This window comes from Sorex fumeus, unplaced genomic scaffold, assembly GCF_029834395.1.
Source record: "Sorex fumeus unplaced genomic scaffold, SorFum_2.1 ptg000199l, whole genome shotgun sequence".
NCBI classification, from domain to species: Eukaryota; Metazoa; Chordata; class Mammalia; order Eulipotyphla; family Soricidae; genus Sorex; species Sorex fumeus.
The window spans coordinates 724,836-736,271 of record NW_026606256.1 but is presented as its reverse complement, the minus strand read 5'-3'; the positions used below and the strand labels follow the sequence as shown (position 1 = coordinate 736,271).

The window sequence follows — 11,436 nt, the reverse complement described above, 5'->3', positions numbered from 1 at the left end:
TGGCCTATGGCGATTTTGCCCTGTGGCCCGCAGGGCGGTTAAGTGCGCGACGTCCCGGCGCCCGCGGCGCCCGCCCTCGGCCCGCCCGGCTTGGCCAGACTCGGCCCGACGCGCGTGCGCGTGCGCGTGCGCATGCGCGGCGCGTCTCGTCTCGCCCCCGACGGCGCGGCCCGACGGCGGCGGCGGCGGCGGCGACGGCGCGGCGCGCGGCGCGACTCGCCCCTCAGAACTCCCATTCGATGGGCTCCTCGCGGCTGGCGGCCTTCTCCAGGCGGTGGATTATGCTGTTCAAGTTGGCGGCCTTCTTCTTGCGCAGGGGGTTGTCCCGCGAGTCCCGGGCGCCCGCCGCCTCGGGGAGGCCGAAGAGGCTCTGCAGCGAGCTGGGCCGGCGGGCGGGCGCGCTGGTGCTTGGCAACGCGGCGCCGCGAGCCGCGGGCGCGGCGGCGGGGGGCGGGGGCGGGGGCTGAGGTAGCGGCGTCCTCCCCGGCGGCGGCGGCGGCGGCGTTGGCGGCGGCGCCCGCGGGGCTTGGCACGGGCCGGTCTGCGGGGCCGTCGGCGGGGGGCGGCGGCGGCGGCGGGGCGCGGGGCGCCGGCTCCTCTTCGGCCGCGTCGGGCCCCGCCGGCCCCGGGGTCCCCGCGGCGGGCGGCGGCTCGGCCTTGGCCGCCGTCGCCGCCGCAGCGGCCTCGTCCCGCTGCTGCTCCTCCGGGCCTGCGGCCGCCTCGGCCGATCCTCCCTGAGACTTGGCGGCGGCCGCGGGGCCCTCGTCGGTGTCCGCGGCGCCCGGGCCCTCGGCGGCCTCCACGCCGTCGCAGCTGTCGCCCTCGGAGCTGGGCGCCGCGCGGCCGCTGCGGGCCGACGGCGAGTCGCTGGCCCCGGCCTGGCCCTGGCTCCCGGCCTGAATCTCCTCGATGAACAGTTCTCTGCGGATCCGAGACCTGCGGGGACACGAGGGGGTGGGGGGGGCGAGCGGTGAGGGGCGGCGCCCCTAAGGGGGTCCCGACCACGCGCCGCCCGCTCCTCGGGAGGGACGCCCAAGGACACCAAGGCAAAGACGGGTCCGCCTCCGTTTTTCTTGTTAAAGAAAAAAACCATATTCCTTTTAGTTCTGGCTTTTTGGGGCACACCCGGCGATGCGCAGGGGACCATACGGGATGCCAGGGATCGAACCCCCAGTCGGCCGCATGCAAGGCGAACGCCCTGCCCGCTGTACTGTTGCTCTGGCCCTATATTCCGTTTTATTTTATGGCCTTTTTGGCCACACCTGGAGGTGCTCAGGGAACGCTCCTGGTAGGGCTCAACGGCCTCGTTGGCGAGGATCAAATCCAAGGTTGGTCACGTGCAAGGCAAGCGCCCTCCCCGCTGCGCTGTATAGCTCTGGTCCCCTTACACTATTTAAAAACAATTTGGGTTGCCCCCAGTGTGGTGCTGGGGATCAGCCCCTAATTTCTTTTTATTTTCTTTTTGGGTGATGCACAGGGGTTACTCCTGGCTCATGCACTCCGGAATTACTCCTGGCGGTGCTCAGGGGACCATATGGGGTGCTGGGAATTGAACCCGGGTCGGCCGCGTGCAAGGCAAACACCCTACCCGCTGTGCTATTGCTGCGGCCCCATCAACCCCTGATTTCTTTACAACCAGTTCCTTCCCTGGGAAAGAGCAGAGAATGGCAAATGTGTGGGGAAGTGGGGCTCCCAGGTAATGCCGAGTGGGGGGACCTAGGATGGTCGAATGGTTCAGTGCTTGGACCCAGCGGTGTGCTGGCCATGAGGGTCACATGGAGGAGCTGGCTACTGTCATAGAGGGGCAGTCAAACTCGGGTGCCTCCCCCCACCCCCACTACCTCCCCAGCCTCAAAGGGTGGCTTTTGATCAAGGTGGACTAATTCCGAATCTGCTACAGCAGCACAGGGAGGGCAGAGGCCACTGTGTCTGGGTGTGGGGGCCGGTGCTGAGGAGGGCTCTGGCCTGCTCCCCGGGAGCCCTGTCCACCCTCATTTGCTCTGGAGCATCTCCCATCCCCGCCGTGCTCACAGCACCAGGCCAGAGGCCCTGACATCATGGATGCCCTGCTCTCAAAGGGCCAATGGAGCCTGACATGGACCAGACGGCTGTCCACGGGGCAGAACCTCCCACTGGGCTGGGCTGGGCCTGCGGACCACCCACCCTTGGCGGAGCCCGCCACCTGGAACTCAGGCTGCCATGCTGTCATGGAGGGCCTTTCTCTGGGGATGCGGGATCGAAGGAAACACACCCAGGTGGCTCAGGTGGGGAGCTGGCACATGGACGTCCCAGGATGCAGAGACAACAGCCTCCTTGGCCAGGATCTGTCTCTAGCACACGGAACCTTCTCCTTCCTGTCCAAAGGGCCCTGGCCCAAGGCTCACATACTGCCATGGATTTTAGGGTTCATGGAGCTTCTGTGGGTACATCTGGGACTTGTGTTGTGCTGGCTGCCCGTACACCTGTCTTTTTTTTTTTTGCTTTTTGGATCACACCCAGAGATGCTCAGGGGTTACTCCTGGTGGTGCTCGGGGGACCATATGGGATACTGGGAATCAACCCAGGTTGGCCATGTGCAAGGCAAACGCCCTACCTGCTGGGCTATTGCTCCAGCCCCCTGACTGTCTTAAGAGGGGAAGCTTTACTTTTTGGGTGGGGGCATGAGTGGGTCCCAGGAGTTACTTCCTGAGGGTTCTGGTGGGGAAGGGGAGAAATAAATACCTTCCAAGCACCAAAAGGTGCTAAATGTGTAAGGTACTGACTTCCGGTTCAGGACCTGCCCCGCTGCTGCTCTGGGGGCACCAGCTCTGGGGGTCCTCAGCATTCACGGGACAGTGCAAGCCTGAGGGGCCACAGAAGTGCCGTTGGCAGCTGCTGGCTCTACCCTGGGGAGCCTCGGCCCTGGCAGAGGTTCTGTGGGCTTCAGGCCTGTCCTCAGCCACCTCATCCCACGGACTTTGGACCTTGGAAAATTCCTCCAGAGTTTGTGTCTTTTAAAACTCTGCCTGCTTGGCCTGCAGGGTATTCCTTTTATTTTCTAAAAATTTTTTTCATTTTTTCTTTTGGCTGGTGGTTGGTGATGGTGGGGGGGGGGGGAGTCGGGGGAGGGGAAAGGGGCAGGGGAGGTAGGGAAGGGCACTTCAGTAGTTCTCTTGCTCCTGGCTCTGGGATGCTCAGGGATCACTCCTGGCAGCCTTGAGGGGCTGTATCGGGTGCCTGGGTCAGCTGTGTGCAAGGCAAATGCCCTCCCCACTGTCTTCTGTCTTGCAGGGTATTTTTCTCTAACTGTCTTTGGATCTCTCCTAGTCTCTCAGCCCAGCTTGTTTTGTTGCTTTATTGGATCCTTTTTGATTTCCATCAGCAGTACTGGGGACTAGATCCCAGATCTCACACCGCTGACATGTACTTTGTCACTGAGCACATTCCTGAGCAATAAAATGTGTAGCACTATAACACTATACTCCTGTTGTTTGTCTTTTTTTTTTTTTTTTTTTGCTTTTTGGGTCACACCCAGCTGATGCTCAGGGGTTACTCCTGCCTCTGCACTCAGGAATCACTTCTGTCGGTGCTTGGGGGGACCATATGGGGTGCTGGGAATTGAACCCAGGTCGGCCGCATGCAAGGCAAATGCCCTACCCGCTGGGCTGTTGCTCCAGCCCCCCTCCTGTTGTTTGTTGATTTGCTTGAGTGGGCACCAGTAACATCTCCATTGTGAGACTTCTTGTTACTATGTTTGGCATATCGAATAAGTCATGGGGAGCTTGCCAGGCTTTGCCATGCGGGCAGTATATTTATTTTTGCTCTTTTGGGGGCCATACCTGTTGATGCTCAGGGTTAATACTCTTGGCTCTGCACTCAGATCACTCCTGGCAGTGCTTGGAGGATCTGATGGATGCGGGTACCGAACCTGAGTTGGCCACATGCAAGGCAAATGCCTCCACGTTGTCCCGTCACCCAGGCCTGGGCCCAGGCCAGACCATGTGTTCTGATCCTGTTGGTTCTCTCCTCTCCTTATTCCAGCACTGGGTGGAGGGATGCAATGACTTATGCTGAGTGCACAGCATTGCCAGACCAGTAGACTGGCCGGGAAGCCGGGGAGTCCCTGGGGTCTGGGAGAAAGGCGCCCCGACAGGGCCTGTTGAAACGGCCTGGTAAGGAGGGGCAGCTCTGCCCAGAATCGCAGTGACCTTTGTATAACCCCTGCCAGGGCTACCACCAAACTTGGATTAAATGAGCTTGCAAAAGACTTGGAAGCTTCTGGTGCATCTCTGCATCTAGAAAGCGAGCGCGGGGTCACAGAATCCAGGCTGGGGGAGGCCCAGGCTCATCTTGCTGCTCCCCACCCTCAAGGCTTTATCTCTGTGGAGGGGCCGGATGTGCTGGTCCCCTGTCCGTCCTTAGTGCTCACGGCACCCACGCCCTAGTCCCTTTCTGCAGTGAAGGGGTACTCTGGCTCCCAAGGTACTGACAATTTCCCCATTTGTTCACCATTTGGGAGGTCTGGCGACCCTTTTAGAAACCCTGGCAGAGCACCCCCATGAGATGAGGGCTGCTGATTTGGGGACGAGTCCCCTTCCCCTAGTTCCACAGGTGAGCCTGCACCCTGGGCACGGCCAGGACACCCAGCCCATTAAGAAGTGGGGGTCTAGAGAGAACTAGAGAGAACTATTGACCCAGATGGCTGTTCAAAAATGTTAAATGTGTGGAAATTTCCATCAGGCCCAGTGGTGCTCAGGACTTATTCCTGGCTCTGCACTCAGGGATCTCCCTTGGCAGGCTTGGGGAGCCATATGGAATGCCAGGGATTGAACCTGAGGCAGCTGTGTGCAAGGCAGGTGCCCTTCTGGCAGTACTGTCACTCTGGCCCTGGAAATTACCTTCCAAATATTTTTTTGTCTTGTTTTTGAGCAACACCCAGAGGTACTTAGGGCTTACTCTGGACTATACTCAGATCACTCTGGCAGGGCTCAGAGAACCATCTGGGTTTCCCAGGGTGGAGCTCGGGTTGGCCGTGCACAAGGCAAGTGCCCTCCCCACTGTACTATTTCTCTGAACCTGGAAATTCTCAGCAGTGGAGTGCTGCTTCCAGCCGTGGCCAAACATCCCTGAGCTGCCAGGGACCTTCAGATAGGGGGATGAGGGTTCAGCCCCTCTGCCAACAGTAGAGCACCTATATCCCTGATGGCAGTGTTAGCTTTGAGCCCCGGGCAGGTTAAGACCTGGAGCTCCAGGGCCACGGAGTGATAGTACAGTGGGTTGGGTGTATGTCTTGCACGGAGCTGACATGGGTTTGATCCCCGGCAGCCCAGATGGTCCCCCAAGCACCACCAGGAGCAATCCCTGAGTGAAAAGCCAAGAGTAGTAGGCCCTAGCACTGCTGGATGTGGCCCAAAACACACACAGACCCCCCCCGAAGCAGGCACTCGGGAAATCTTCACTCACTTGGGGACGTTCCTACTTTCTTGATCACAAAACGTTTTGGGGAGCTGGGAGAGAGCCTGGCGCGCGCACCAAGGATCCCAGAGCAGAACCCTGCTGCCTACATGCTGCTGTGCCAAGTGGGGGGACTGATGCCCAGGGCAGCGTGGGTGCCTCTACCCTCGTCAGTTCTGGGGTCACCAGGACCTGGGTGGGGCAGAGGCGGCGGGCACGGGGCGCACCTGTAGTTGTGGAACCAGTTGATGACGGTGCTGGTTTTCAGGTTCAGCTGTGTGGCGAGCTCCTCGATGGTTTTGGGGGACGGGTATGGCTTCTGCTGGTAGGCCCGCTTCAGGGCTTCCTTCTCCTCTGGAGCCAGCACCACGCGCGGCTTCTTCAGCTGGTGCTGGGGCTGGGGGCTGGCCCCCTGGCTGTAGTCGATGCCCACAGCGGGGGGCTCGCAGGGCTGGCTGTCACTCACCGAGCTGTGCCGCCGCTTCATGTAAGCTGTGGAAGGAGAAGACACGGACTGAGGTGACGCCACGAGGGGTCCCCCAGCCCCGCGGGTCCTGGTGTTCACACTGGTGGCAACAGCTGCAGGCGGCGGCCGCCTCACTCTTCCAAGGGCTCTTCTCTGAGCACTTGGATGAGAACGTTCTAGAAGCCCATGTGCCAGCAGAACCTGCTCTAGTGTGCACCGAGGTCCTGGCTGCCCTGCACACTAGTAGTTTAGGGAGGGGCACCGAAGGGTTCTGAGTGATGAGCCCTGCGGATTCCACCGAGGGTACCATGGGGCAGGCATGGAGAGAGCTGGCTCAGGGGGCAGGTGGGGCAGCCCTGGAAACATAAGCAGCAAGGAATGCTTGGTGCAGCTGGTCAGCACCCCCTACCCTGGGGCAAGACCCCCATTCTCCAGGGAGACCGCGCTCAGGGTCCTGGTACCTGCTGACGCAGGAAAATTGCCAAAGGAGCGGACAGGAGGGGCTGGGCAGGGCTGTTGTGGGCGGAGAGAAGCGAACTCCATCTCCATTCTGGAGTTTGCCATAATGTAGTGACTTATGCTCTGGGGGATGTGGTTGCGGCTCCAGGGCTCTGGACAGACTGCACTGCTGGGGAGCCAGGCGGCTGTGTAGTGGGGGGCCCTGCTAGGCCAGCAGGCTAGCCCACAGACGGGCCGAGGAAGGGTGGCGGAGTTGCTCCCTGGGCCCACAGCTCCAGGCCTGCATGTGTGCCCTTCCCACGCCCGCTGCTGCCACCAGGCCGGCCGGGGACACCCAAGCCTGCAGAGCTGGGCCCTGGTGTCTAAGCTGCCGAGATCCCCAGAGGGCCTGCAGACAGGAAGCGTCCCTGATGTGGAATCCGTTCCTGGGGATTAGGTGGCAAATTAGGTGGCTCCAAGATGCCTGGGGACAGGCAGGAGGGACACTGACAGTGTTGGCCGAGGTGACGTGGGGCCATGTCCCTGGGGAGAGCCGGGTGAGAGGCACCGGCTCTGCCTCTGTCCAGGCCAGGAGACCCCAGCGAAGGCCTCGCTGTCCTGACGCCTTTCCTGTCCTGCAGGTGTGACCAGCTCTGTGCTGAGCTGACATGACGGGCATCACGACAGACTCGACCACCAAGTACGCTGTGCTGGCTGGCCGGTGGCCTTGGTCCCCGAGAGAAGAGCGAAGGTCCAGTGCCCAGTGGCTGGGACAATCCACCCAAGGGCTAGTAAGTCTCAGGTTGCCACCCCGGGGCTCCTGGGCACGCCTCCACGGGTGCTCACACCAAGCCCTGGTGCTCTCCATGGGCTGTCACCTCTCCCCTGTTCTGCATAAGGACTTTGGGGGAGAAACGGCGCGTTCCCAGGGGGTACGGTGGGCGCTGGGTGCGTGTGGGGTGAGGTTACCTTTCTTTTCCATCCTCTTCATGTCCATTAGCTTCTCCACGTTGTTGGGGTCGTTCAACCACAGCTGCATGCGAACAAAGGGCTCCCGGCCCTTCAGGCTGAGCTTGTGCCAGGGCTTCGGCCGGGCAAGGAGGTCGGAGACGGAGCCCTGCGTGAGGCCGAGGATGGTCTCCCCGAACAAACGCTGACCTGGGGAAGCAGAACCAAGAGTGAGATCACCGCTGGGGTCCGGGCACCTGGGAGAGGGAAAGGGAGTCCCAGACTGGAAAGCCAGCGCAAGCTTTATTGAGGTTTATTTCATTTTTGGTTTTAGGGCTACACCACGCGTGCTCGGACTGGAGCGATAGCACAGTGGGTAAGGCATTTGCCTTGCATGCAGCCAACCTGAGTTCGATTCCTCTGCCCCTCTCGGAGAGCCCGGCAAGCTACCGAGAGTATCTTGCCCACACGGCAAAGCCTGGCAAGCTCCCCATGGTGTATTCGATATGCCAAAAACAGTAACAACAAGTCTCATGATGGAGATGTTACTGGTGCCCGCCTGAGCAAATCAATGAACAACGGGAGGACAGTGCTACCAAGCCTGCCGGGCTGGAGCAATAGCACAGCGGGTAGGGCGTTTGCCCTGCACGCGGCTGACCTGGGTTCAATTCTTCCGTCCCCCTCAGAGAGCCTGGCAAGCTACCGAGAGTATCCCGCCTGCATAGCAGAACCTGGCAAGCTCCCCGTGGCTATTTGATATGCCAAAGATAGTAACAACACGTTTCATGATGGAGATGTTACTAGTACTCTAGCAAATCGATGAACAACAGGAGGAGAGTGCTACAGTGCTCCCATGCGTGCTGAGGGATCACTCCTGGCAGGCTCGGGGGACCCTATGGGGTGCCTGAGATGGAACCAGGGCTGGCCACATGCCAGGCAAGTGCTATGGCGCTGGCCCCTGATGCAAGGTGTCAATTCCCAGAAGGGCTCAGGGCCCTGGAGGAAGCGAGTACTCTTTTCAGAAACATTTTTGGGGACAAGAGCTGTGTGGACAATTCCAGGTGACGCCGGGCCTGACAGAGGTGGCCTGCGCATTTGGTGTTGGAGCCCCATGAGTCTGTGGGGGGTGGGTGAGCACTGGCTTACAGGCCCCTGACGCCTGCAGACCTTGGGGGCAGCTGGATGTTCTCAGAGGTGTGTGTACCCATCACGGTCCTTTTGGGGGTGCCGGGCCTGTGCGTGGCCAGCGGGATACTTACCAAGGTTGTTGTCGGTCAGCACCTCCTTGACCCTCTTGGTTATGCCGTAGGTGTCGAGCTCGGGGGACACGGCCACCAGTTCCTGGATGCTGAGTGCCGAGTGGCCCGAGAGAGGCAGTGGGGTGCCGGGCTGCGAGTCGGAGGCGGGCGGCTCGCTGGGCTCGGGGGCTTTGCTATCCTTGCTCGTGTCGATGGCGGGGCAAGGCTGCTGCACCAGCTCTGTCAGGCTCTTCACCGACTCACTGGAGCTCATGGGCGACTCGGGTGCAGGGCTGCAGCTGGCTGAGGTCTTGGGAGTGCTTTCTGCAAGAGACCACAGAAGGCTGGGCGTCAGGGATGCTTCCGTTCTGAGCAAGGGGCGCTGCCCGCATGGAAGCAGGCATGTCTAAACCAGACACCCCATGCTTTCGTGAAGCTGACCCGACCCCAATCTCCAGGCGTGATGCCTGTGCACAGACCAGGAGGAGGAAGCCCTGAGCACAGCTGGGTGTGGCCCCCAAACACCACTGTAGAAAATCGACCTGTTACGTGAACAGAGTGAGCACCTCCTGAACTCCTCCGCCCTGCAGGCAGCGTCACCCGCTTTGAAAAAAAACAAAGGGTCTTTTTTTCTTAAAGAATTGAAACCATTTTCACCAAGGTCCCGGGACTTGCGATACTGTTAGCCATGTGTTTCACACATCCGTTGTTCCCACATGGCGCCTGTCCCTGGAGGTGCTTTCTCCTACCAGTGTCCCACGGGCCCCTCCCAAGTGAGCTCAGTTCTAGATACAAACGACCCTGAACGGGCCCTTGAACGGAGCACAACTTCCTGTGTAAGGCAGTGAACATTCACCGGTGGGAAGACGGGTCCATGCAGGTGTCAGGGGGAGCTGGGTATCTGGGAACCCAGCGCTAACTGTGATCTGTGTGGGCTCTTCAGGGCCAGTTTGTGTTGAGCATGCCCTGTCCACAGCTTCAGAAGTGACCCGGAAGCTCTCACTATCGTAAGCCAGGCTGACCCCATGATGAAGCCCACAGGGGGGTGCCCTGAGGCCTGCTGGGGTCTGGTCACAGGGAGGGTCCTGCAAGGACCCCCATGGAGGGGTTTCCAGAAGCCCCCAGGGGTCATCGGCCCTATTCTGAAGTGGGTGATCCCTGCTGGCCCCCCCCCCCATCAGCAGCACCCCCCAGAACCACCGTCTCTCCTGGGGTAACTAAAGAGGTTGCAGGAAACAAAGGAAAACAAACATCTAGCTCAGTGTGTCGGGGGCAGGTGGCACAGGCCGGGTGGTCACAGGGCGTCAGAGCTGCTCTCACAGGACAGCTCCCCCAAACACTTCCCGACTATCCAGGAATAGCACGGAGGGCCCGAGAGATCACTGAGCTTAATCGGGGCCCGTGGCGGGGGATCTCACACGCACTGCACGTAAGAGGGTGGACATGCCCAGGATTCACATCCAGGAGGATGGAAGATGGAGTCCCCAGCACCAGAAGAGTCCAGAGACCCCCCCCCCCCCAACAAGCAGAATCTCAGCTAAATGAGCTGTGCTCCCGTTCACAAGCCCGGCCTCTGGCCCTACCCGCCCTGCTTGCACGAACACAGAAACATGCCTCGCCCTGGAAAATCGGGTTAGAATCCCCCATTGGCCACTGAAAGATGTAAAAGAGACAGATGCAAACGGCAGAAATGGTCCGTATAAATCTTGAAGGCAATATGGAACCTACAAATCGGATTTCTTCTCCCTGCTCACCTCCAGGTCATCAGACAACTGGAAATAAAACCCAGCAAATGTTATTTTTGGCATCGGGCGCGGCAAGAGAATTGTACTGTAAATTTGCCCTGATTCAACCATGCGAGGGCCCGATCCGGCAGCTCATCCATCTTGCTCACTGCAGACTGTCAGGGACCGCACGAATTCCCCGCGTGATAAACCGATTCCTCCCCGGTCCGTGTCCTTTAACCCACAGCAAGGTCATGCTCACGGCTGCCTGGAAGGGACAGGCTTGAAGCCGCTGGCCCGGGCCTCTGGGTACCGGAACAGAGCGTCCCTCTGGTGTTCTTGGGAGCTCAGAAGGTATATTTTTGGCAAGAAGCAGTTGAGGTGCGCCCGAGGCTCTCGCCACACGTTACCAGGGTCCCTCTGTGCTCCTGACCACATCACATAGAAGCATCCCGCCCCCTCCCCAGATTGGAAGCCTGCTGGACCCGCAGTGACTGTCCATGGGAGCGGGGGCCCCGCCTGCCTCTCCCCTCTGAGTCTGGGTCCAAAATGTCAGGGGCCACTGCAAGCTGAGAATTTTTCTTAGGACATGATTTATTCACGGGCAGACACATGCATGCAAGGTGTTGTGGTGTCTAGTTGACAGGAAGCTGCACGGGGGCCCCCACAGACCCACGAGTCACGCTGGGCTGGGACAGTGATTCTCCCAGAGCCTTTTTCTGGGAAAGCCAGAGCACGTGTGGCAGGGTGAGCACAGCAGTGCAGGGGCCCCTGTGGGCTTTCCTGGCCCCCTGGGAGGGGAGGGCTCATGCCACCCAGCTGCCTCGCCATTTCAGCAGAGTCAGAAAGGGAAACGGGGCTGGAGTGATAGCACAGCGGGTAGGGCATTTGCTTGCACGCAGCTGACCCGGGTTCAATTCCCAGCATCCCGTAGGGTCCCCTGAGCACCGCCAGGAGTAATTCCTGAGTCCAGAGCCAGGAGTAACCCTTGAGCATTGCCAAGTATGACCCAAAAAGCAAAAAAAAAAAAAAAAAAGGAAATGAGTGGTTACTGGAGTGCGGGAGGCACCCGCAGCTCTCAGAACACTGTGGGCCGGGCACTCAGATCCAAACCCCGGGGCTGCAATCCAAGTGCAGCCCTGACAGCCACCACAGGGATGGGTTTTGTGCTTTTCTGCAGCAAGGCCCT

The 11,436-nt window shown here is 60.0% G+C and overlaps 1 protein-coding gene across 1 annotated transcript in view; it reads right to left on the bottom strand.

Moving 5' to 3' along the window:
* Positions 1 to 206: 206 nt before the first annotated feature.
* CUX1 (cut like homeobox 1) overlaps positions 207 to 11,436 on the bottom strand; it is a 193,605-nt gene continuing 182,375 nt past the window's right edge. Inside the window, 5 exon segments of the mRNA XM_056108251.1 lie at positions 207 to 454; positions 456 to 936; positions 5,661 to 5,925; positions 7,307 to 7,495; positions 8,545 to 8,847. Coding sequence (XP_055964226.1) covers positions 224 to 454; positions 456 to 936; positions 5,661 to 5,925; positions 7,307 to 7,495; positions 8,545 to 8,847 — 1,469 coding nt within the window. The 3' untranslated portion in view covers positions 207 to 223.